At 30.7% G+C, this 26,968-nt stretch overlaps 1 protein-coding gene across 12 annotated transcripts; it reads left to right on the plus strand.

Moving 5' to 3' along the window:
• Positions 1–902: 902 nt before the first annotated feature.
• Positions 903–26,602, plus strand: LOC148612920 (outer dense fiber protein 2-like). Of its 12 annotated transcripts, none has more exons than XM_088594816.1 (24): positions 903–970; positions 1,920–2,038; positions 2,672–2,809; positions 3,922–4,065; positions 4,642–4,662; positions 6,425–6,612; positions 7,108–7,237; positions 7,615–7,821; positions 8,173–8,244; positions 8,538–8,558; positions 9,168–9,284; positions 9,715–9,830; positions 11,669–11,848; positions 13,164–13,226; positions 13,779–13,914; positions 14,253–14,267; positions 15,845–15,955; positions 17,788–17,892; positions 20,363–20,521; positions 21,152–21,252; positions 21,749–21,830; positions 22,153–22,266; positions 24,325–24,417; positions 25,060–26,602. In XM_088594816.1, the coding sequence occupies exons 2-24, from the start codon at positions 1,922–1,924 to the stop codon at positions 25,222–25,224; spliced, it is 2,595 nt and encodes an 864-aa protein (XP_088450942.1). In that variant the 5' UTR covers positions 903–970; positions 1,920–1,921; the 3' UTR covers positions 25,225–26,602. The 12 variants fall into 12 exon arrangements, with proteins under 12 accessions (XP_088450942.1, XP_088450941.1, XP_088450950.1 ...); XM_088594815.1 differs by lacking the exon at positions 4,642–4,662 and adding an exon at positions 5,638–5,658; XM_088594824.1 differs by lacking the exons at positions 4,642–4,662; positions 17,788–17,892 and adding an exon at positions 5,638–5,658.
• Positions 26,603–26,968: the final 366 nt, after the last annotated feature.

Genomic DNA, 26,968 nt, shown 5'->3' on the forward strand with positions numbered 1-26,968 from the left:
TTGCAAAATCCTACAGACGTATTTATTTTGTATTAACTAAAAGTGTTTAAAATGATGTAAAAATAATACATTTAAATGATTTCAAATGATTTTTATACATAAAGATTAGAATGAAAAAATTAAAAGCATTATTTTCAAAAAGCCTGTCTCAAGGGGAAATAATTGGCTGGGAAATTCTGACATGGAAATTTTAATTTTTTTAAATATTGCAAGAGATTGGTGACGCCCATTTCAATTATGAAATATGAAAGAATGTCTGTTACATGTTCTTTACACATATATAAAGTTTTAAGATTTTTATCTACTAGTTTTTTTTTTGAAGTTTGTGAAATATAGAAAATTCCTGACAGAATCAAAATAAAATGTAGTGAAATATGGTTTTAATGAGGCACAATTATCTAAAAAAACAAGTTTGGTGACCTTTGCTTTTTACATTGAAATTCTAAAGTTATGTTCATTCAGGGTCATCTTTAAGAAAAAAGAGGAAAATTTATCAAATAGAATAAGGTATGATCTACCTCAAGGAAATACTTTTCAGGGTTGTTAATTTTCAGAGATTTTTTTGTAAAGGTAACCATATCCCAAAATCATGAAAACGTTTGAAAAAAACATATCTTTAATTTATTCAATATTTATAACATTATTCTCAAAGAATTTAAATTAAAAGATGCTTAATTTCATTCATTATTTAATTAATTTTCAACAAAACATTTTTCTTTGTAATATCAAGGATGTATCTTTCGGCAAGAAAAAAACAGCTGATATTTTGATTGGGAAATGATAAAAAATGAAATACTTTGTCATTAAAATATAATGCAAATATCTCCCACAAAGTACCCCTATGATAAATTACTACGAGTAGTTCCCCTTGCTTGTAGCTCTTTACATTAAAGATACAAAAATGAATTACGTCGGCTTCTGGTTGACCAATCAAATTTGACTCCAAGAACAACAAATGCCTGGGACGAAAGTAGGATTAATTTTGCTAAAATCAATGTTTTCATCTGTATTCTTTGAAAATATTCTTACGCGTTTGCTTCATTTGTTGTTAGAACTTCTGCTTTTAGATACTATGCTTTAAAATAACATCCTTCTTGTCAATAATTTGCATAGTGCCATTGTTTTTCAGTTCGGAAATTTTCAAAACATGTTTGGACAGATGTTGTCCATGCAAAATTGATAACTTGAATAATTATCGCATTATGATATCTGAATTATGTATGAATTTTCCTCACTTTTGCTTTTCTAATTGCTATCACAGAGTGTTTGAGACGCATTTTAAATTTTTGCATTTGTTCAAAGTACATGCGAGTCTTTGTAATGTTAACTGTGCAAAACGTTGCTTCTCAAGCAATAACATTTTGTGGCAATAAAAAGAAGACAACAATATTTTCTTGATTATTACAAAGGAATCAGAAGCCTTATGTTTCCTGCATTAAACAACTACATGTATATGTATAATATGAGATTGAGGAAGGCAATGAGTGAAGTGACTGAAGCATAAAGTATTAGGTTCCCTTTTCAACAAATTAGACTTCATGACATTTATAAGTTTGTTTAGGATTTTTCATCAGTAATTAGTGGGAGACAGCAAAAGACATTCCAAAATTTGTAAAATTATTAGAAGAACAGTTTTCAGTTCAGCATAGATTGCAGGAATTGATCAAGGTTTAGCTTTTTTTTTTAAATTTCTTATTAGTTCTGAATAAATAACAAAGATGTCTTTTTAACATTTTGATAGCGACATAGTGTTTCGCTTCGACAAAAGTTTTTCAAGTGTCGGTATGATGAATTTCTATATATTTAAAGCTGCTGCTTTGCTTGCTTATACATGTAAATGCCATTTATTGACATTTTTTTGTTCTTGTTGTCAAGCTGAACGGGTTAGAATCCCTGAAATGATTTTTTTTTATTTGCAGGGATGTCTGTAGAAAGGGGATTACGGCCAACTTCTCCTGTACATGTACATGTAGAGGATGATGTACCAGTCCATGTCCATGTAAAAACTAAAACCAAAACCAAAAAATCTACTTCAAAGGTTTGTAAAAATACAATACATCATGATACATGTATATGTACAATTGTATGTTTATGTCAAAGTCCACCATCCCCTTGTTAATAAGATTTCTGCTTTTTCCCAATCTAGATTTCTCCATAACAATTCATAATTTTAATGTACATTTTAATTCCAATATTTTCAGTTTACGAGTCCCTGTTTTTCATAAAATCATCCTTGCCTTGTGTTTTGTGCAACATGATACACATGTACATGTGTTTTGTTTTGTCCCTGTGTGGATTGTAAAATTAAGTGTAGAAATCATTGGTGAAGCATCTACTAGAATCCCTTTGTTTTCCATTTTATCTCAGTTATGTTTAATAATATTGAATAAATTATTAGTCACAGTAAATCAGTTACAGACATTCATATCTGGTTTATCTCTCAAGTTATGAGATTAGAAGGAAGAAGGTTATTTCTAATACATTTTAAAATTGGCACAATGTATACGAATTGTGGTAATGCTGGACTTTACTTCATCAAGTTCTACTCTTGTTTTTCATGCTCAAATATAAAATACATAGTTAAAACAAGGAAAGTTAGGAGTAGGACCAAACTAACAGAGAAGTGTTCTTATCAGGTACTGTGATGGTGGAATTGTTTTATAATTTTCAGGGATTAAGCACTAACACAGCCAGGACTGGAAGAATAAAGAGACCATGCAGTGCCAAAGCCAGAATAAGGAGTCCACAGTCTGGACCATGGGTACCTGCACCAGCTAAGGCATCCAGGGGTCAAAAGGTCACTTTTCAGGTAAGGATCAGGATGTAAGGGTCTTGTATCTAATGTTCAATTTTTAAATTGCTAATCACAATTATAGCAATTTGAAGCTAGGACACTCAGTTAGTTTAAAATTTCATTGATTTAATACATGTAATATTTTTTTTTTGATGCTTTGCATAGTAAATGTTGATTGTATGTGATATTTAAGGTAAGGATGTCCATTTTTGATAAGTAGACATTTATAAGTAAATGTTTTTGACATTTTTAGGATCATTATTGTTCTGTATGCAGAACAAAGCCTTGTCTTGTGTTGTCTCCCCCTTCTTGGGCCTCTCAACATCAGCCTCGGCATAAATACTGTTCTGTCTGTCAACACAAACCATGTAAAGTGATAACCCCATACAACAAAAAACATATTAAAATTTACAAGGTAATATGTGAATGGGTGTATAATCAGTGTTGTGTCACAGATAAATGTTCACAGGCTACAATATATAGTTCCCATGTTAGCAATGGTGATGAGGCTAAGCTTAGCTAGCCCTTTGTCTTCAGCTATACCATTGGAATATGTACTGTACATGTATACCTTGTATACTACATGTACATGTATGTTATCATGTACAGATATATAAAGCAAATTAAATGGTGTGGTGCTTGGTTATTTCCAAAGCTTTACCATGCTCCTGTCTTCCCCTGGTATAAATTGCATGTTATTTAAAATGTTTATTATTACACTCTTCTTAAGGAATAACTAAACATGTGGAAGATTGCATGATAAATGACCTGGAAGCACTACTTTTAATAAGCATGAAAACATTCTGTTGTTCAGACTAACTCACATGTAGCATTGAATGTTATAATATTGTCAATTGAGTATTCTACAAATTATTAATTTTCAAGCAGATTTTTCTTTGCATTGCAGATTATCTATGTTGAATTATGTTATTGTTTCAATATGGCTTATAGTTTTTTTTCCAAATTAAAGAAAGGTTAGCAATAAAAAAAAAGAGATATGACAATGTTTTTAGAATAACTTCTTTGTCATTTGTAAAGTGTGATAAGAACTTCTCTTCTGTTATGTGAAAAATATAACTTTGGGGTCATATTGTGTGATTCCAGCATGTTTAAATTGTGACTTGCAGGGTACCAGCCACAAGCTAGAGGTGAACCAGCCTAGAATAGAAGACCTCTCCACTGATGAGGAAGATAGAGTTCATGATCAAATGAGGGGTTATGAGAAAAAGATTGATAGCTTGATGAATGAAGTGGGCTCACTCAAAAATGAGGTAATTGATCAATCATGGTGGTATCGATTGTACTTACATCTATTTATGTATGAGTATAAATATGTATTTGTGCCATAATTCCATTCTGCAAAAAGAAAATTTCAGGTGACAATTACAGGTTTATAGAAAGTGTCAGTTAACTTTTTCTTTAGCGAGGTGAACAATTGTGTGCTGCTGTGACAAAATTTTCTTTGTCATATTTATGTTGTCAGTGGTATGTCTACTGTATGTTTATTTGTTGTCAATATATGTCTTGCACTGAATTATTTTAGTGTACACACCTACCCACTTCCATGTCTACTAGTACTTATGTAGTTAATGGAAACACTTCTGCTTTCTTTATTTGAAATTGACATTCAATATTAGTTTACAGTTTTATATTACTTGACTTACATGTAGCTTTCAGTGGCACTTTCCATGTTTTCTTCCAGAAAGATAATAATCAAAAGTCCAACTTCAAAATAAGATATCACCAAAATGTAGTAATTAAAAATTCCTGTTTGATTCAAGTTTAAAGTTATGTATCTTTATCATATGTAAGTATAACATTTCAGAGCTTTATGGTGTGTATTTCAGTTTAATCATGTTAAAGAAGAGGTGAGAAATTTGATTGCAGGGTTCTATGGCAGGAATCAGCAATTTTCTATATAAATGTATCTATTTAAATTCTTGGTTTGGTTCAAGCACAGGCATTTGAAGCACTCACAAGTGTTCTTTATTGGAGAGTACTTTCTGAATTTCACTTACTGGTACCTCATATCGTTGGCAACAGTTATTTCTTTATCTGTGCACAACTCAAACTTACGTTGTTTATCTTTTTGTGATTGATATGTTTAAATAGTTGTCAAAGAAGACTTTAAGTGATGCCTTCATGTACCAAATTTTGAATGTTTTTGTTCCAAATGTTACTGGTATAAATATTTATTTTTTGCATTTTACCACACCAAACAATTGTCTTAGCTTAACCTCTAGTTAGGTTGTTTTATTATGAAAACTGCATATAAACTGGTTGTTCTTGTGAACTATGATGATTGTTTTGCTATTTATAAATATATATAAGTCTGAACTGAAATATTTTATTGAACCAGTCCTATATAAATGTGAAAGAAATGATATTTTTAATGCATAGACTTTAAGTACCAGTCCATATGAAATTAAGACACTGTCCATAGTAAATTGATTTTTGGTAAAGAAAAACCCACTGAACAAACAATGTGTTTTCAATCTACATATGCTATATTTTTATGCAGTAGTTGTCCTTTCCATATTCAGATCTGTACTTTTAGGAAAATCATATAATATCTCCCACTAGAATTTTCCAAATCGAACAAAATCAAGAACGAGACCTTGCATAGTACTAATTTCATGTACAATCTATATAAATTTTATCTCTTAGGGGGAAAACCCAAAGGAAAACTATGACTGGATATGTGGCCTGTAAATGATTCTGAATAAGAAATAAACAGATAAAAGTGAGTTCGGTGGGTTTTTGACATGCATGAATAACCTCCTGTCTGATTTATATAAAGATTGATACATAATGATTGTATACTTACCTGATATTCCTTGTAGAAAACCAGAAAGAGACCAAAGGTGAAATGCTTGCATCTAATACTCTCTGAATGAGGAGAACCTTATCGCTATTAGCATTTTATGAGTGTAGCTAAAATGGATTGTAGAAATTTTGTTGTATGGTTTCTTGCCTTGTCATAAAATAGAGTTAAAAGACAAAACAGAGAGCATGCTATGATTTTTAGATTGAATGAGCTTTTTAGGAGTATTATAATGTCTTTTAAAGCATCAAATTAAAAACAGTTATTGTGTTGTGATTTCATGATTAAAAATGTGATGTTACATGTAGCTAATATAAAGATATTTAGAAATAGTGATGAGTTCCCTTATAAAAATTTCAATCACTGGGATATAGACTCATTTGTACTGCTTGGGCATCAAACACAAATTAATCATTCAATTCAAGAGTTTTTTGAGATATCAAGTACATGTACCAAATATTAAATAAATATTTAAATAAAAACACTTATAGCTTTTACTGAATGTGTACTTGAACTGAAGAAACATAGTTTACCTCCCATTGTTGAATATTTTTTGTTGAATAACAAAAATGAAAAAATAAACTATTTTTAAAAATGTTAAAAAAATATCTTATTCTGTTGCAATGATATCATATTCTGTTCCAATGTTAATTTTAAGCTTGAATTTAGGGAAAAGTTTTTTGTGTTGGAGTTAATATGTGTAGAAGGCTAAAATTGAACTTAATTTCACTCATTGTGAATAAATAATCTACATGTATATAACAATCAGACAAAGGAAGAAGTGAGAGCTCTGTGTCTGTTAACAGGTGGAGTTACAACAAACCTACAAAGAATTAGAGGACAAAGAAGATCTTCTGGAGGCCTCTAAACATCTGATGGTTGAGCAGTCTAGAGAGCTAGATAAAACTAAAGATGAACTCACATATACTGAGAGAGAGAACAGACTTCTCAGGAAAAGTGTTGAACTTTTAGCCGATGAAAAAGAATCAGTAAGGTGGGAGACGTTAGAAATTAGCAAAAAAAAGTACCTTTAAAATTATTTCTAATGCAATGAATATCTCATTCTTTTAAACCAAGAGCTCCAATTGTCAAAACCATTTTCATATTATTTACTATGTATTATGATCCTAGAATCACAAAAATAATCAGTGTCAATAGTTTGTTTTGAATATGGTTCTATACATCGATTGTAGTGTGCATCATTCCATAAACCAAATTTTTTTTAAAATGTTTCATTACAAACATTAGGGCTTGAATTAATGAGAGATATAACTTGTTTTGAGAAAGAGATGAAATGTTGTTCTGATGTACTATATGACTTAATTGAGTTTTGTAAAAGAGATATACTATTCTATTTAGAAACTCAATAATTATGTAAAATAAATCAATAAAAAAAAATCATATATGTATATAATTGACAGGAAATTTTTATATTTCCACATTTCACTTACTTTCATCACATAATTCATTGTTTTGTATGACCAATCAGATATGATACAGAAGTGTTGACAAGTGACCGAGAGAGATTGATGAAGAAGCTTATAGAAACAGAAATGGACGGTCAGGCAGCTGTTAAACAGATCTGTGAACTGAGGGATGCTCTTAGGAGACTCAGAGAGGTATTGAATGATGAAAATTAAAAATTACAACATTTCAACATGCAACAGCACTTCAGTTTTGCTTTTGTTTTATGTATATGACTGTAATATAACCCTTTCAAAGTTATTTAGTTCCATGTGTGAATGTGCTTAAAGACGGTGTTCCATCTTTTCATAGAAAAGACTTTATGACAGGGAAGGAAACTCATTCAAATTCTATACAGTTCAGAATACATTTTTTTCAATATTTTTACTATATGGCTATATAAATTTTTGCTATAATTAGCCAGCCTTGCCAAAAAATAGCCAGTCTCAGGCTGGCGGGCAGGCTACTATTTCTAACTCTGTTCATGGTCGTGAATTTGTATCAAAAATGATTTCCATTATTTTTTTTTTAGGAAAACAGAATTACAGGTTCAGATAGCACCAGACTAGCTAAACAGAAAGATTTATTGTTGGAAAAGTTGGCCGATTTCGAGGCCACAAATAAAGCCTTGCGGAGAATCTTACGTGATCAACACCAGTATGAAGCAGCTGCTATACGGCTGGCAGAACAGAGAGATGTCTTACTCAAACAACTGTCAGATTCAGATAGAAAATTTGAGGTATGGCTCTTCTCCATCAGACGAGTTCTATAGTGAAATGCTGTTTTCTGTAGAATATTTATAATATTGTACTTCTTGATGTCTATCAGAGAGATGTATTATAGATTATAACCTTTAGGGTTATTTTTATAATTATAAAACAGTTGCAGTATAAAAACATTTGAATCTAAATTGATCATGATTATTATTCTACTTTTTTTTGGGCTTTACTCATAAACCTGCAGTCTTGCATTTAACATGATTTACTGCGTGCAGCTTTGTGTTTCAGACTTTAGCAAGTCATACAAGATATTGAAAAGAAAAGACTACAGTTCATGCTGTAATTGCTTTTATTTTATTTCTATGTAACAGAGAGTCCATATAGAGTTGGATGATAGAGACAGACACATAAGAGACCTAAGGGCTCAAATATCAGCTCAAAGGGTTGGTATAAATAAATCATCTTTACTTTTAATTCCTGGAAAAAACATCGATTCATAAATGTTTTTTTTTGTCATTGAATTTTGGCATTGTATCTCTTTTATTTTATTTTTTCAATAAGATCCCAATTGTTTATAAGAATGTAATTCAGAGTATTGTCATTTTTCATATTTTCACATATAATAATAGATATGGAATGTTTGAAATGTAATGCTTGGTATATTCATGCATATTTTGGGAAATAATAAATTTTGCACTTAAAAAAGCTAATGTGTTTTTATCTTCATAATAACCAGGTGAAATTAAAGGATAAAGATGTAAGTAAGACATACAAAGTGGAGTGATATTGTTTTAGAATAGCTTGTACTTGGAGCTTACAATTTGACAATGTTTTGTGTAACCAGGAAAAAGAAACTTATTCTTTTAAAATGAGATAGATTCTAACACTAATTAAAGTTTATGAAAAAAAATGTATTTTATTTAAACAGACTTCTACTAATATAACAAAGATTCTTGTACATTGTACATTTAAAACATATTTAAGAAAAACTGAATGTTTTCATTAAAGTAGTTTCTGAAAACAATTTGAGTTATAAAATACATGTAAGTATATGTACATGTATTTATCATTGTACATAGCGCAACAGAACTTTGCTGTATTTTTTTTGTGTAAGAAAATAGATCTCTTGCAATATGGTAAACAGTTTATACTGTGTAAAAAGTAAAATAAAATATGGTTTCTGACTTTACAGTAGGGCTTTTCAGCATCTACAGGTTACAATGAATTTAATTCCTACCAGATAATATTCTTACTCTGAAAGGCTGTTCTTTCAGAAAGCTTTTCTTGATTGAAACAATAATACTGAAATTTCCTTGGATTTGCCTTTAACAACTTTATCAACCAAATAATTTCTGTCCTTTTTCAGGAAGAAATAGTGACTCTATCTGGATTACAGAACTCTGTAGAACAGACAAGGGCACATCTACAGAAACAGCTTCGTCAGAAAGAGGCTGATTGTAACAGGATGGCAGTACAAGTCAGGGTATGTCACTAATATACTCAAGTCTTTCTTGTATATGTTATAGGTGAAAATCATCTCCTTAGTTTGTATTCATCTACTTGTCAATTCAGTTCACTGTTTTTGTCTTTATTCTGCAGCAAATATTTTAAGTAAAAAAAAGTTTTTGAATTGAAGCAGGGAATATCATGGTAACTTCAAAACAATGTTATACTCAGTCATTGGCAGTATATCCCTAGTTCACATGTATATCACTGGCTTCCAATTTTTTTAAATCCTGTTAAATTGGAGTGAATTTTTTTTTCTTGGTATTGAAAATAAGAAGACGGGTATTATCATTTTAAAATTTGAATACTGTTCCCCTGCTTTTTGTCTCACCACAAAAAAGCCAAGTGTCAGTCCATGAAATAATACTTGGCTTTATATAGTATCAATTATTGTATTTTTATCACAGACAGTAGAAAGTACAAGAGCTCAAGATAAAATAGACATAGAACATCTGACAGAGATGTTGGCCAAGGCTAAAGAAAAAGCAGAGAGAGACAAGGAAGCATTGAAGAAAGCAACAAGGTAGACAACTGTGTATATTGCTGCATGTTGAAACAGTAGTTAAAATTGTTACCCTAAACCAATCTCCCAAGTCATTCCCAACCTCTCCGTTACCCTAATTAGATAGGAAAGTACATGTACAAGAAGTGTGTTGAACGGAAGGATGGTAGGGTCATCTTATTGTTGGTTTGTTCTAAGTATGAACTTATTACCCCTGAGTCAGGCCCTTAATTCTTCAGTTTATAGTTATTTGTCTGTCACTTCAATGATGAAGGTTAGTGTCTGAGTCGTTTGTGCCTTAAGATTGTTGATGGAAACACAGTTGTTACTTGTAAAGGCTATAAAAAAAATACAAAATGACACAAGCTGATTTAATCCAGCTAATATTGCATGGCTTGTCCCACCACCAGCATGCTTGTCCTAATACGCTCCTGCATGATCTCACATTATATGAATCATAAATCACAAGGAAATTGCAAAAAGAGGATACAAAGTGGTACCCTATTGGGTTATGTCCAAATTGAGTTTTTTGTTTGGGCACATTTTTCTATTTGTCTTCAGCCCAATGCACATTTTTAAATTAGATAAATATCTTTTGGGCTACATGTGTATTTCAAACAGTTAAGGAGAAAAGTTGATATTTCAAATTTCATTAACGACATTTTTTTTTAAAACTGCAAGAATTAGGTGGTAATACAGTATTTAATGATACCTTAGAAACTTTATCTTCCAGAAGTTCATCTGTCTCCCCAAATAGGTATCTGTTGAACTTAAAAACATTGGCATGCCAACAGCTAGAAAGTGTTGAATTATTTACCTTGTTGTTAGCTTAAATATCTAACAAAATCATAATATTGCTTTCTAAACTTTAAAAGGTGGTTGGTAGTTAGGAAACAAAACATATATCAGGTTTGAAATTATTATTTATATTTATAATTGATTTAGTATAAAATTTATGTAGTTTTTGAATGGATATATGGTTGGTTTGTGGTTGTTAATCATCAAAGGTCGAGGTTCACTTAGGGATGTTTTTGGCCCCTACTAGACTGAAATTCTAAACATGGTAATATAATGTTACCAATCAACACTTGCATTAGAGACTTCATGTAGTTCAAAAACATTACCATACTCAAATTTTTTGGGGTTTTTTTTTGAGTCACTCAAGTTTAATTGAAAAAAATAGCTATAATTTGGTATGAAATTGATCATTTTTTTTTTTTAAATTTGTGATACCTGCGCAAACATAGACCGACCAAATCTTCAGGAATTGTGATAAGATAGATAAAAATGTTTCAGAATACAAATATATTACATTAGTATACATTGGGGTAAATAATATTACATTGGTATGCATTGGAGTAAACACTTGTATTTCATGTGGAATGGGTAATTTACTTCCTGGTTTTTTTAAAATTTAAGAAATCCACTTATTATGCCCTGTAATTATGACGTACATGTGCAGTATAGATATGTTATAAATATAAGCAATTAAACTTTAGGTTTTACACTTTTGTTCAGCTAGTTTAAGTTTGCTGTGACTCAAAAATCAGTTTTCATGAAAATAAGGGGCCAATTTCACTCATAAATGTATCTCAACTTTTAGACCAATTAGCAAGTTATAAACATAACCAACAATATGATTTGTGTAAAAGGGAAAGGATTTCATATCATGAGGTGATAGTCATATTGGCTCATTGTTCGTTGTACTATCAAATCATCTAGGTTGAAGCAACATGTCATGCTTTTGAATTTAAAATTTGGAAAGAGGAAATGTCTTGAATGGAGAGGAAGCTCATGATCATCAAAACTAATGACATGACTGTAACCATTTTGTGGATTGCATCATTTTCCATATTTAGAGTTCAGAAACAGAGGGCCACAAAGAGTCAGGATGCTTTAGAGCAGTTAAATTCTCAACTTTTGGATAAGGATGCCCACCTTGAGGAGCTGCGCTCACAACTTGAACAGATTCATCCACGATATGATAAAGTTTGCAAAGAAAAATCTCAAATTTTAGCAGAGAATTCTGCACTCAAGACGTAAGTTCTGCACGGTTTCTACTTTGTCATAGATTTTTGTGTGAATTATCTCCCTTCTGTGCTATCTCAGATAACATATTTTTAAGCTTCGAGCCGCTCCCTGAATAGCTTAAAGGTAGAAAAAAAATAAACAATAAACTCTGAATGTATTCTTAGCTAAGTGTGGACTAACATGCTTTTATAGATGACATTATTTCATTATTTAATATTTTTACTTGGGTATACATGTGGTACCAATAGCTTTTGTTATCCTGACTTACCTTGATATAACCATACTTACTACTGCATAACTATTCTAGTAAGACACATTAGCTTTACTTGTACTCATAGATACATACATTATGTATAAATGAATTCTCAATACACTGTTGTACCAACTTAAAACATATTTAGATAAGATTAAAGTTGATACACATATATATTTCTGATACATTATTTTTATAGATCAGGTGTACACTGAAAGGCATGATAAGGTATTTCAAATGCCAAAATGTGAACAGCTTTCAAAATGTCTCTTATATTAAGAAAAAGTTCAAGATTATTTTCAGTTTTCCTAAAAAATAAGGAGTACCCCCGGTATTGAGAATTCAGAAGGAGTACCCCCGTTATTGAGAATTCAGAAGGAGTACCCCTGGTATTGAAAATTCAGAAGGAGTACTCCCGGTATTGAGAATTCAGAAGAAGTATGCTCAGTATTGAGAATTCAGAAGAAGTACGCTCAGTATTGAGAATTCAGAAGGAGTACTCCCTGGTATTGAGAATTCAGATAAAACCAGAAATCATTGTGGCGTGTTGATTTTTGTTGGAAGTCTAAATGGTATTTATTGTGTATCCATATTGATAAAAAAATAATTCAGAACCATCAGAAAATTTTCAAAATTACCAATATCACTATGATTTCTGAAGATTCTGTACCAGTTCCTAGCTGGTTAGAATATTGCACATTCACACCTTTATCATGTCACTATTATGTATTCATCTTAACACCTTACCCTAAACCCCAGACCTGCATCAGTTCTTTAAATGGTAATTAAATGAAACTAATTCACATTCTAACTATAGGAACACTGAAGTATCTTATGCTTTAATGTGACTAAGATGTTTCAGAACCTCTTTCATGATAATGATTTATCTCTCAAACAAGGAACTTGGAAGATAAAAGATTTAAATTCGTCTTTTAAATATTATGATGTTTTCAATTCCAAGAATTAAGTATCTTTTTTTCAGGTTTTCTGGCAAACCTTGCATGCAGAAATAATGCCTTAATAAATTTACTCTGAATAAGTTCTTCAGCAGGTGCAATTATCTTTTACAGGGTTATAACCAAATTTGCAGATAGATTTTTTGAAGTACAGAGCCATGATGAACCATCTACTCTGTAGGCTATAGTTCTTTTTGTATGACTGCATTTGTTGTAGTTAATGTTTAGTGCATGCTATGGCTATATCCAACAATTTATTTCAGTTCTTGTTTACTTAATGTTTTCTCTATAGAATAGAGATTGTGACTTATCATCTTATGAAATTTTAAAATAACAGATATGTGTCCAGTTGGTGATACAGGCCTCTCTTTGATTGATAAAGCAATGAATAAATATGCATATATCAGCATGCGTTTTACTTTTCAGTGAAAAATAGAATATTTTTTCAGGTGATGATGAGAAAGGGCATTTATTAAGGGATTACTACAAGTCAGTTTAGTGTAGAACCTCCATTAAAGTTACAACTTTCTTTAATATTGGTTAAATACTTCATAATATACTTTTGCTGCTGGAATGGTTAAATTCTTCAGATCTTTTAATGATTTTCATTTTGCTTTTGAAAGTTTGGCATTTCAAGTTGAATGAGATTGGATGATATAGAAAATAAATGCCTTTTATATTCTACACATTAACATTAAGATTTACAACAATGTTTTATTTTTATTACAGAAGACTTGGTGAAGTTGAAGCTTTGATGGATCGAGTTGAACATTCCTCCAAATCTCACACCGATTCCATTGTCAGGGAGCTGAGAGAAAAGCAGCAGGAAGTAGCCGACCTCAGAGCAGATAATGAAAAGCTCAAGGTATTATATTTATAATTTTGCTGAGGGAAACTCGTAAAACAATAAGTCATATTGTGTTGCAGAAGTTACTGATGGGTTTAAATTGATGCCCTATGTTTCAAAAGTTGGACACCTTGCTGCCTTCAATATTCCAATCTTGTATTACATTGGCTGCTTTTTTAATTATGAAATGTGTATCATGCTTACATTGAAAACTGTGAAACAGGACCATTTTTTGTTTTTTTGTCAAAGTGCTATGACTTATCTCATTGTTGAAAGAAATTCTTGGTTAAAACTTGTCAATCATTGTTCATACTTCATCCTAAGAATCTGCTCAGGACTTTATCTTTCATTTTCAGCATAGATTCAGCAAGGTAGTGGCATGCCTTGAACTTTATATATTTTTTAAATTACTCCTTTTCATACATAATATTATAGAATATAGCAAATTAAATTTTTATCCTCCTAAATTTTATATATAATTCAAGTATAGAGAATGAAATCTGCTCTTTTCTTTTTTTTTATATTCTGCATTATAGAGATTTACTTATGATGATATTAGGAGATAGACTTCTTCTCAATAATAATTTTTTATTTTGGTTGTGGTGACTCAGCTTCGTTCTTGCACACAGTTGCTAAAGTTAAATGAGAGCCAAGTTTTAAAATTTTAGTTTGACAGAGAATAGGTGTAACTTGACATAGTCATTTTGATGATCATACTTATCTAAATAAAGTTTCATATTGTGTATTTGAATTACTGTGAAAGTACTATTTTTTCGTATGGCAGCATTTTTTTGTGGTTTTCTTTGGTAGGCCAAACCAGGAAATTTGGTTCCCAACAAAAAGGACATTTCCTTTGATGTGTATATGGAAATCCTCAAAACAACATATTCAAGAATCCACGAACTTGTGTTCCTTTCCTAATCTTCAAAAATTGATATCCATGATTTAAAGTACTTTCACACTATTCAAGATCAATTTCTGAAAATCCTGAATTATACCTTCTAGTTAATTCTAACACTTCAAACATGCTTCATGAAACTGCTATGTCAATTCCAGTCTTTTTCACAAAATACATGGGAAAAATAATAGTATGATTATCAAACACACGTATCATTTAAGTACCAGTCCACATAAAATTCAGACAATACCAATGGTAGAGTGATTCACTGTGTTGAAAAACCCACCTTTTCAATTTACATATGTTATACTTTCACAGACGATAATTATTTCTGTATTCAGATCTGCACTTTTTAGAAAATCATACATTCATCTCCCACTAAAATCAACCAAATGAAACCAAAAAAAGAACAATAACTGGCAAAATACCAATTTCATGCACAATCTTCATAATTTATATCTCACAAGCGCTAGAACCAAGCGAAAATCTATTACTTGTTATGTGATCAGTAACTGTTTCTGAACAGGAAATAAAACTGAATTTGGTGGGTTTTTGACATATACGATTCGCCTCCTGTCTGATTTTTATGAAGGCTGATACTTAATCTGCAAAACTTTCAACTATTGCATACTATTTATAATTTATAAACATCTTTCTAAAGCTTGTAATGCCTTAAAAAATGTGAGCATGAGACTGTTTTCTCATTTGTCTCTGTCTGGTGAATTGTGCAGGCCGTAGAAAATAAGTTGAAAATGGAAGAAAATGTTTTGCACAATTATTTCTAACAATGGAAGTAGGGGAGCATCTGTATACAATGGCTAACATACTGTATATGTACATGGTGGTTAACATAACTATAATTTACTGTAACAACCTCTTGAGAGGCAGAAATGGTCGATTTTATGATACAAAGAAAAATTATTAAAATAACTTAAACTGGTCATGGGGTGTCTCTTGAATATTTTGTCCCACTTTTTCTTTTCTATAAAACATATTTTAAAACTATCAAACAAACTTAAATTAAAGAAGTTGGGTTTTTTTATTTTGTAGTCCTCCATTGCCACAATTGAGAACAAATTTCGACAGGCAGATGAGGAGTTGGTACAGTTGAGAGGCAATCTAAAACAGTATGAGAACCTTGTTGAGGAATATAAATCTCAGGTTTGTCTTGGGTTGATTCAGGTCATAGGCTAAAGTCAATGTAAAAATCTCAAATTAAGATATGTGCAAGTACTGTATTGTTAAAATTTATCGCAAAATATTATTGATTAGAAATGCAACAGAAAGAATTGAGTTTTATATTGTTAACTGTATATATTGAAATCTTGTCTAACAACCACAAGACTTGAAAATTCTTAAGTCTGAGATTAGTCTTAACTTCCATTGTAGCTCCAATCAAAATCTTTAGATATTATGGTGTCCCAAACAATTGAGAATATTCCCTGACTTAAGTTATTGTTTAGGTTTTGTGGTACCACGTCATGTTTTTTCTTTTGTAATTATGAATTATAAAATGTAAATTTTGTTACAGATTTACAAAATACATCATTAATGCACACAGTTATGAATTTACAATTTTGAAAAGTTTGGATTTAGATTTTCTTGAATTAAGCCTTTTGTTAGTAATCTTGATTTGAGATTTTTCTGATTATCTGGCCGAAAACCCTCACGATTCTGACTTAGTGGTATCAGTTCTGAACATCATGATTTGATGTAATATTTTCCTTGTTACTATCTTATTAGAAGGGCTCTTTATGCTTTTTTTTTCGTTTTTGTCTCACAAGATTTGTAAATATCTCTCATCAAACAAACAGGCTCTGAAATAGATTAGCTAGTACTGTCATCTTTTGTACTGCCCCTTATAGAAAGTCAGGTTAAATAACCTTTCTTTTGGAAGGGGTGTACTTTTCTAGAAGGTGCATATCAAATAAATCTTCAGAGTTCAATTTGCCAAATCAGGTTGAAACTTCATTTTTTTTTTCTTTATGGTTTGTCTGGTAGCTTTGCTAGGAACACCATTTCCTGTCCAATCTTTAAAAAAATTATTACCTTATTAGTAGTGAACCTTTGAAATGTCTCTGTTCAATTAATCTCTGCTACTGAGGTCAACATGAACCATAACTATAACCTATTAATGAAGTCATTTTATGTAGATAATTGTGAATATTTTCAGTTTGTTATTACTTTTGGAGTTGAATAGAACTTCCTATTAATGATGTTTTATCCAGTGAATTCTAACTATATCAACCATAATAATGAGTTGTTTATAGACAAATATATGTTCATGATAGCATGTTTTTCATTTTTTCCTTTTTTAAATCCTCCTAGCACCTCTCTGTTTTATGTAGTAGTACTCAACATTTATTTTAAATCATTTTTGGTCCTTGTACCACAATACAAAAGAGATTGATGTCCGAAAGTGTTTATGAGACTTGGTAATAAAGGATGTCACAATTTAAAATACTGGCAGTTTTTTTTTAAATTCTTTCATGTTATGTTTCACCAGGAACACTTAACTAGGTTCATATGTACATTTGACAATGAATAACTTTTTGCATTGCTAAAGGCCTTAGTTTTAAATCCAAAAATCTTTTTAACACTTATTTATACTATATAATTTCATGCCTTGTCATTTAAAGTTAGTACCTCCCTGTAGTGTTGAATAGAGGCCTGCATGAGTGACACTGGAGTAAACATTGACATGTTTTGTTTTGAGAGAACATTGAATGTTTAATCTAGTGTTACGGCAGTTAGAGATATTTTTAGAAGTGTTGGTTAATGGTATATACACATGTACTAGAAGGGAGTTAGTCCACTGTACACTCGCTTTAGAAGGGAGATTGGTGTTGTCTGCACATAGACTACTTCACAGTAACCAGGGCAAACAATTCATAATGAAAACATTCTATTGACTCTGATTGATGCTTATGATTACTAAAAGGAAATACCCAAAAGATTTAGATTTTTGTATTTGGGGATGATTATTTTTACAGATGAATAAATCACGTCGTGAAGCAGATGAGACTATGGCGGAACTTGAGGAAACTAAAAAAGAGTCATATTTGAACCAGAGAGAAGGAGAAATTGAGTTAGAAAAGGCAAGGCCTGATGCCAGTAGACAAAATTATCTACTTTTTTATTGTTCAGTTTCTGTCTTTTCTAGTTATTAAATGTTTGACCTCATGAGATCGTATGATACTTCAAGAAATCTATTAGCACTTTCTTCATCTTGTGAAAGGCAAAATCAGACTTCCCCTTCACAATTTAGCATTCCAATTAACATGTGCACGATGAAAATCATATTTCAAAAATGTAACCCAAAATATGGAAAGTTCTTTTGTCAAAGTTTTTACATATACTGGTATGTCAAATTTCATGAAAATCTGTCACATTGTTTTTCCTTCTTATAAACTTCTACTTTAACTGCTTCATTTATTTAACTCAAACTCATGCTTATACTATCTCATGGTGTCTCTAAACTGAGAATTTGGTTTGAAAGTTTCATTTCCATTTCATAAGAAACCTAACTTGCCCTTGTTATGGAATCTAATTGTTTGGTCAAAGGGAAATAACTCTATTTCAAAGGTGGAGGAATTATTATGCATGCAAACTTTTCATCTCTTACACAGATGTATCATACAGTATGTGTTTAGTTTTTTGCTTTAATGTTCAGTTTATCTCATTGTGTCTTATTAATTTTTTAACAAAGTAGAAGTTTTAATAATTTGCTGAAAAAGATCTTAGATATGGATGAAATTTGCAAAACTTTGCATAAACAAATTTGACTACAAAAATGATACATCATTTTTACGAAACTTTGCATTGTAAAGAGATGAAATATTTGAATTTTATAAATGGTATACCTAAATCTATGAATGCTGTTGAGATAACAAGTGGTATTTAATCTTATGCAGAAGTAATATAATAAAAAAAATGCATCTTTCAATCTAAAATATTTGCAGTGAATGTTTTCAGCATATCTTTCGGGGTACTTCAAAGTTAAGTTGCCCGTTCAGGTTCTGAAGTTTGTGGCTCTTCAATTGTCTAATAATCACTACTGAAAATTTCATTAAACATTCACATTACAAAACCTTTCCAGCATTCATAGATATACAGACATATATTACATATACCTTTTGTATATCCTGTAGATTTATATTGTATCTTACAACACACAGAAATTTCATTGTTATTATTTTACATGGTAAAGTAGCTGGGTCAATTATCAAAAAAAATTGTTTTGAATTTCCTAAAACCTGTCCTCATCTGAAAATATGGCCATTCAGACCATCTGATACTGGAAACAGGAGAATGATGTAGTCTTATAGCTGTTTGAAACTGGGCTGTCATTTAACCAATGACTTTTTTGCAATTTATGAGGCATGTTAGATATTATATTTCTAAAAGAAAAGCTGTAGTCAAAATTAACTTAAAGAAATTTTGAAGTAGAGAGTGAAATTTTGGTCCAGACTTGATGTATTTCTGTTTATCTTTAATTAGACCTAATGTTGTCATTGGTTATTGCCAGTTTTATTTTCATGTAAAAAAAATAGAAAGTATCTGACAAAATGTCACAATACTCTAGATCAATGAAATCGTTTTGGTGTTTTGTTGCATCATATCTATAATTAGAATATGCTTCTCTTGCAACCATATTCCTGCTTAAGCCTGTTACTGCTTTAACAGAGCTTTTACTATTGTCATTATCATTTGCATTTTTGTGCGTCATTTTCTGCTCATATAGTGTATAATTATATTGTGTCCTCTGTAGCAGTATGTTTTTTTTCAGGTGTTTTACGGCTGAATAATTACGTAATATTATAAAAGGACTTGTTCACTTGTTTTTTAATGATTTTTATTGTTGTTAATTTAGTCTGTGGGGCGTACTAGTACCCCGGGGGTAAGTGCTTGATGTCCACAAAAACAACTTCAGGCTAAAATTCACATACATGTAAATGCATGTTAATTTTCTGCACTTCAAGTTTCTTAAGATTTTAATTTTCAGATTTTGTTACTGGTAAAGTACATGTCTTATTTTGTACTGCATGTCTAATACATGTATATAGTCACAGCAGCAATTTGATAGATTACATATTACACAGAGAAAAATTGAATCTCTTTTTGTAAAAAAATAGAAATTAGAGTGAATTTCAATTAAACTGAATGAAAATGCAACTCTCTCAGTAAAAGTATTAATATTTAGAGTTGTAGCATTATTTCAGAGGAAATCATTGTTTGTGATGAGATTGATAATGTCAAAGAAAATTTCTTAATTGTATTAGGTTGCAAGGTCTTTTATCATTTAATAACCAAATTTTCAATTTCTTTTACATATCATGCAAGTAGTAAGTTTTAAAAATACCATAACAAACCCCTATTTATATTTTGTCATACTGAGAAGCCTATCATTATTTTGTACTGTCAATATATTTACAAATCTCATTTCCATTAGCTAACAAGATTTCATCTTACATGTATGCTCATTATTTCAGTAAAGAAGTTAACTTATTGTTATGAATATTTCTATTAATTTAAAGTTGTAAATGACATAATGATCTTATTTTTCAGGTGAAAGTCAGATTACACCAGAGACTTCAAGAGTTAGAGCCCTTGCCAGATATGTTAAAGTCATCTGAACTCAAACTTTATGAAAGCCAGGAAAGAATGACCATCTACGAGAAGAAAAATTCAGAGAACACAAAACTGATTGCTGAATTAACAACAAAGGTATGTGTGTTGAAGATAGAATGCTACACAGCTGGATTACATTTTTCATTATACTGAACAGTTGAATATGGAGGCCAGGAATTTTTTTTTTCTAGGAAGTGGAGACCAGAATATTAATTTCCAGATTTTCCAGGCCTGGTATTTTAAATTTTGTTGAAAAAGATCAATGATCATTGCTTACATGATTGGAGAGTTAAGTTTTTTTGCTATTCAAATTTCAGACTGAAAAATCTTCAACAAGCTTTTCAAATACTATCTCAAATGTAGTTCATCTGATTTTGGGATGTTAAAAACATTCATTTAGTATAAATACATTGAACAGTTTTCTTTATCATACTCCCATTCATTGAGTGGTTGATATATTGGAATACACTTGTCTGTCCGTCATTCCATCTATTGGACCAATTTTTACAAAATTTAGTACAATTGTAAGTTGAACTCAGTATACATGTCTTGTACACCTATTTGTAACAAACAGGTAAAACAGTAAATGGATATACCTTTGATTGATGAACTCTCTGTCACTATATCTAGGATTCTCATTGGCTAATTAAACAGTAACAAATATAGTTATCTGTACCTTTGTCTATCAGGAAAATTATAATTTAAAGAATTATTAATTTGTTTCAGGTTGAGCATGTGACAGAACAGATGGACCAAATGAGAGCTAAATGGCATGATGCTCAGGATGAAAATAAACTTCTCGGTACCAAAGTTGATGCTTTAGATAGGTATAATTTTTTATTTAATTAATTTGATTGCAATAAAACCATGACTGAATGGACTGCACAATTGATTGTAATTTTTATGCATATGTAGCATCCTGATAGGAAATGATAAAAAATATGACTTCTACTACATTTAAATCTCGTTGGCTGTATGACTTTCATACATTTTGATATTTTATGATGTAGTCTTTAAATTTTTAATGTGATGTGGAAGAGAAATTGTTCATTTCATTGGCCGAATTTCATGTAGTGAAAATCAGTTATAGTATTGTGAATGTTGGTTGGTTGGCAGGCAGGGACATTATTAGTGTAACACTTTTCTCAGCAACTGCTAATTGCAGTCTCTTGATATTTGGTATCCAGCATCTAATACAGGCCCCACATGGGATCCGATTTCAGGTCCCTCAGACATCCTGTAAAACTAAATTCAGCCATTTCTATCTTTTGTGCATATAACTTTGAAATTTTCTTGTTCATAATAATTTGATATTGATTTCAGAAAGTTGAGAGATTCTGAAGACCACAATAGAGATTTGACCACAAATATTGCCAAGAGAGAGGAAGCATTACATCAGACAAATGTATGTAATTACTGGTAAAATCTCTGCAGGGGATAGTTATTTTAGGCTCATTCCTGGAATAAATATTTACCCACCAAAAATCATTTTTTCTTAAGACACCTTAAAAGTGACCCCTTAAATAAATTTAGGGAACAATTTACCAACGGAATATTGCATAAAATACTTTCAGTCCGATAGATATAACATTAAAAAAATAATCTCAATCTATATTTACTGAGAGCTAAAGATAGTTCCATAAGTTTTGTTTAATGTTTACAGCGAGCAGAGAAAGGTTAATCATCCAATTAAATTTCATTTTAATCTTTCTTCTTACATTTCTCAGTTGAGGCTAGAAGAGAAAGTACGAGAGAATGCTGGTCTGACTCGACAGTTGGAAAATGCTCTGTCTGACCTAAGGAGACAATCAGAAAATGTCAGAGACAAACAAGGACAGAAGGTAAGATATGAATGTCAGACAAGATTTATAACTTTTGAAACATGTATTAATTGGATTTATGCTGCCTTAAAATTTTTACTTTTGATTAAGATTTATATATCAGTGTACAGAGTAGGATTTGAGATCCTGTTTCTCAGGTGTTAACAGGTATTATCACTGGTAAACAAACCTAGAAATTGCACAGATCATGTAAAGGTATATAATGCTCATCATGGTAAGGCACTAATGGAATATTAATTGGTTCCCCTGCCAGGTAATGGTGAAAATAAAGGGGATGGCAAAATGTTCAACTACAGTTTTGTTTTTGCTGAAATTTGAATATGGTACTATATATATGTATATACCGTATATACACGAGTTTAATTACAATAAGTGTTTTGATAACTTCAATAAATGTAGAAATAAATAATTACAAGCCAGAGTTGTTTTTATGGTAGTAATTAAGTAATAAAATTCTTGACAAGCCATGGGGATTGTTTTGATAAAGCCATTTTTTCATTCATTCTAATTTTGTTACAACAAATAGCCCAAATTAGAATCATATATATAGGAAACAACAAAGAATAAACAAAAAGTCTATGATACTTGAACAACTCATTTTTGAAGATATTTCAGTAAGTTAAGAGGGTTAATCTTAAAGAAAAAGAAATTCATTAAAAGAATTGCCATTACCAACTAATGTATTGATTACTCTTTGTCAGGAACTATAGTACATTATTGGGTTATGTTTCTATTACACCCTTGGGTCTTTAGCTATATGAGTGTACACAGGTAAAAATCAATACACAAAATGGATGAGTGGGAAATATGAATAAAATCATCAAAGGTCAGTACTGTGGCAAAATAAAGACTAAACAGTAAATATTTTTTTGCTGCATCATATTTTAGCTGTAAAAGGTAGAAGATGAAGACAGTCTTCCTAAAACCAATGTTTACAATTTAAACATTGGAGTAAACAGCCCTGGTCTGGCTGTTCAATGTTGGTGTCGCGCTCATGTCAGTTATCAAGATGAAAATTTTAGTTCGTATTTGAGATCTCGACTATAAGTCAGAACCCTTCCCAGCAGTTAAAAATTTAGTTTAAAAAATCTGACTTATAGGCGAGTATATACCGTAAACATTCTACACAACTACGCAAAGTTTAAAGAAAATTCATGGATTTGTTATCAAATTATCATTACAATCGGGGGTTGGAAAGACAGACAGACTTGCAACTTTTTGCAGGGTATCACACAATGTCTTGCCACATTGTGTGATGGTGTATAAATAGTTTGGGTTCTGGTGCTTACTAGGAAGTAGGACTTGCATATAGTGAAGTTTAAGATTTGAATAATTTTCAAATAAAATAATATGACTCAGAAATGAATGTCAGTAAATGAAGCATTTAAAAATTATTATACATTGGACCTATTTTATCTAAACACCTATAAAAACCAAGCTAAACATTAAGGGTCAATTAGTTTTCAATGCTTTAAGAGATAAAGATACTTTGATGTTTAAATATTAGACTGTTTAATTATGAATATTTGCAGGGTGAGATCCAGTGTCAGAATGTTGAACTATTCAAATCCACTTATGTCAAAGAAGTATGAATTTATCCCATATTGTCATGTGTAATCATAATCATAAACATGATCAGAAATACATCCATGGTTTGATCATGCTAACTGATTTATTTCAACATCTTCCAAGATGGTGATTGGGCTATTTTCTCATTATTTAATTGAAATCTTGTTTGTTATCTTGTGATCCTCTGTATAATTATTTAACCATCATATTTCGGTTCAAGGGAAATAGTTTTTTATATCCAAATAAAATAATCATGTTTAAGTACAAAAGCATTGATTTTATAGCATGCATATCTAAAGCCTTCAGTTTTGGATAAAAACATGCTGTGTTACCAATCCTTTATTTTGAAATTTATTACTCTTTTTAAATGCAAAATAATTTTTTTTTCTGATTCCAAATTTTAGAACAATGGTTTCTACTACAGTAAAGTACTTATTGTTAAAGGTTACTAACACTAAGAAGTCTGACCTTTTTTTTATCTTATTTTAGGAGAGAACATATCAGGCAAGAATAACAGATTTAGAGGCACAACTCAGTCAGGCCAGGGCAGAAATTGCTCGTATCAAGAGGGAAAAAGAGGAGGTAAATAATTTGATTAAAATGGTGAAAACATAGTCATTTAACCAAATACATAGAAAATCTAAATACACATGAATTTAGATTTTCTTTTTACATAGCAGCTGTCTCTCACTATTATAGCACAATTCTTCCAGTTTTGGCCATTAAAATATGCAGTACAAATTAGGGAGAAAATCTTACAATTTCAATTTTTTGATAAAAAAAAAATGAAAATCTAGATTTTATTCATCTTCATGACCATATCCTGTTTTAAATTAAGTACAATCCGCTTTGCAGTCTTTTTGGTGTTTGCTAGTAATGTACTTTACAATGCAAAGTGGACATTCATAGTTTTTGATTTCAGCTTGTGTAGGAGCTTTTTAAAACTTAAATTGTCTGCACCTCACAAATAGTTTCAAGTGGACCTTACTATTTTTCATTACTTGGGGTTGTTAGCTCTGTTTTTATACGACTTTGTATTGTTGCTAATCAAAGATGGTTGTTTAACTAACATTTATATCTGACTCTTACTACATAAGCTTTTACTTGTTTACATTTGATGATGTTTATTCAACACTTTTAACTTTTTTTTTAAGAAGTAATTTGATGATGTTTCAATACCAGGAATAAAAGTCACTATTAATTTGTTAATTTTTTTTTTTTCAGAGTGAGAGAAAGTTTAATTCCCGTCTTTACGACATAAAAGACCGATTAGAGCAATCTCATAGTACTAACAGGAGTATGCAGAACTATGTACAGTTTCTCAAGAATTCCTACGCCAATGTTTTCGGTGACAGCGCTACCTCATATCCTCCAACACCTATAAGCTGAAATTCTCTTGTCATTATTTAATGTTTAAGGAATGAACATGGGAAGTCGAAAGAGAAATGATAAGTGTTGGGTTTCGAAGTGATGTGGATTTATGGGATTGATAGGGAATGTTAGACAAACCTAAACTGGTTGAAATAAATCATATATAACTATAAATAGGACCTAGTCATAGAGAGCAGTTAAGATGCTTAAATTAGGTGGTTAGAGTTCATGACTAGTATGAGTGTAATCAAACAAAATTCAGTTACTTATACTCTTTGGGAATTAATTTTGATATTTTTTTTTCTTGCAATCCTATTTTCAGTTACAAATATATCTACGTTAAGATTGACACCCCTTTCCTGTTTTATTTCTGTGTAGGAAATTTTAACAAAGAGTTTATTAGATATTTGTCATCATTACTTATATTTAAACATGAATATGGTTTGAAACTTGTTCTTTTTCTTTTATTACTGTAACATCCTTTCTACTATTTTTTTTTAAAGATCTAGGAATATAATTTACTATTGTCACATTTCTCAAATTGTTTTGTTCCTGAATTATAAATATGTTGTCTAATCATGTGACCCTGTGCTGTTGGTCATATGATTACATCTGATCATGTGACCAAATTTGTCTAACCATGTGACATTAAATGAATCTGATCATGTGACGTCCCTTATGTGTCTGTGATATTTTTTAACTTGTTTTATTTATAATCACTTTTTATATTTGTATTTTATTTATGTTATTACTTGTACTAGGTCTGATGATAATCACGCATCAGTTACTGTAAAAGTATTACTTTTCGCTGTGTACTAATTTTCGCTATTTTCACAGTGGATACAAAAGTGCGAAAAATTATACCTAAATTGAGTTATAATACTATAGAACGCTTCTTATTTTTTGAAACAGTGAAAATTGATACCCTTGAATATGTTTATTTAAAAAAATCCGTGAAAATTAGCAACCACAAAAATTAATATGTTTACAGTATCAGAAATCCTTTGTAATAAGTTACAATTACTCAGTTTAAGGTTTAAAAACATTTTTCATTGTTAAAAAAAGCAAAGAATATCTATAGGATATTTTAATTGGACACTTTTGATAAAATATTGTATAGTTCTTGATCTGAAAAGTTTAAATAAATTACCTGAAGACATTATAGAAATAACCATTTTTAAAGTATTGTCACTGAACAGTCTAAATATAAATTTTTAACCTTTTAAATATTGTTACCAGTGGTTTTACAAAGTTCAGCCTGGAATAAACAATTCATCTGTACTTGAGCCAGGTATGCCTTGATTGACTGATGGAGGTGAGAAATTGCATTTAGATTTTACGAAAAAAAATGTTATAGTATCTATACTTTTAGGTAAAAATAAAGATAATACAGGTACGATTTGTCAATTTTATAGCCTGGCTTTGAAATTATTTTACACCACTCTCCATTATTTTATGGATTGATTGCTAAATCAGAAATGCTGTGAAAGATTTTAGTGACCTTTATGTAAATGTTTGTCTTCTCCCCAGGTTTTCATTTTTTCTGCCTTTTTTCAGAGCTGTCCGAATTTGAACTTTCAATCATGGGGAAATTTGTGATATGTGCTTTACAGCAGTTTATACTTTTTTTCCTCCTACTGATGTAACCCTTACTCTCTTTGTCTTACTATGTTTTTAATTGATAAACTGGTAGATTACTGGAAATAGAGCTTTAGGTCTTGACACAGGTCTGAGAAAATGGATTTAAACCTCTGGGAAAGAT

The sequence above is a fragment of the Perna viridis genome, chromosome 7 (genome assembly GCF_037379345.1).
Source record: "Perna viridis isolate PV_CMFRI_1.1 ecotype Kerala chromosome 7, ASM3737934v1, whole genome shotgun sequence".
Classification (NCBI taxonomy): Eukaryota; Metazoa; Mollusca; class Bivalvia; order Mytilida; family Mytilidae; genus Perna; species Perna viridis.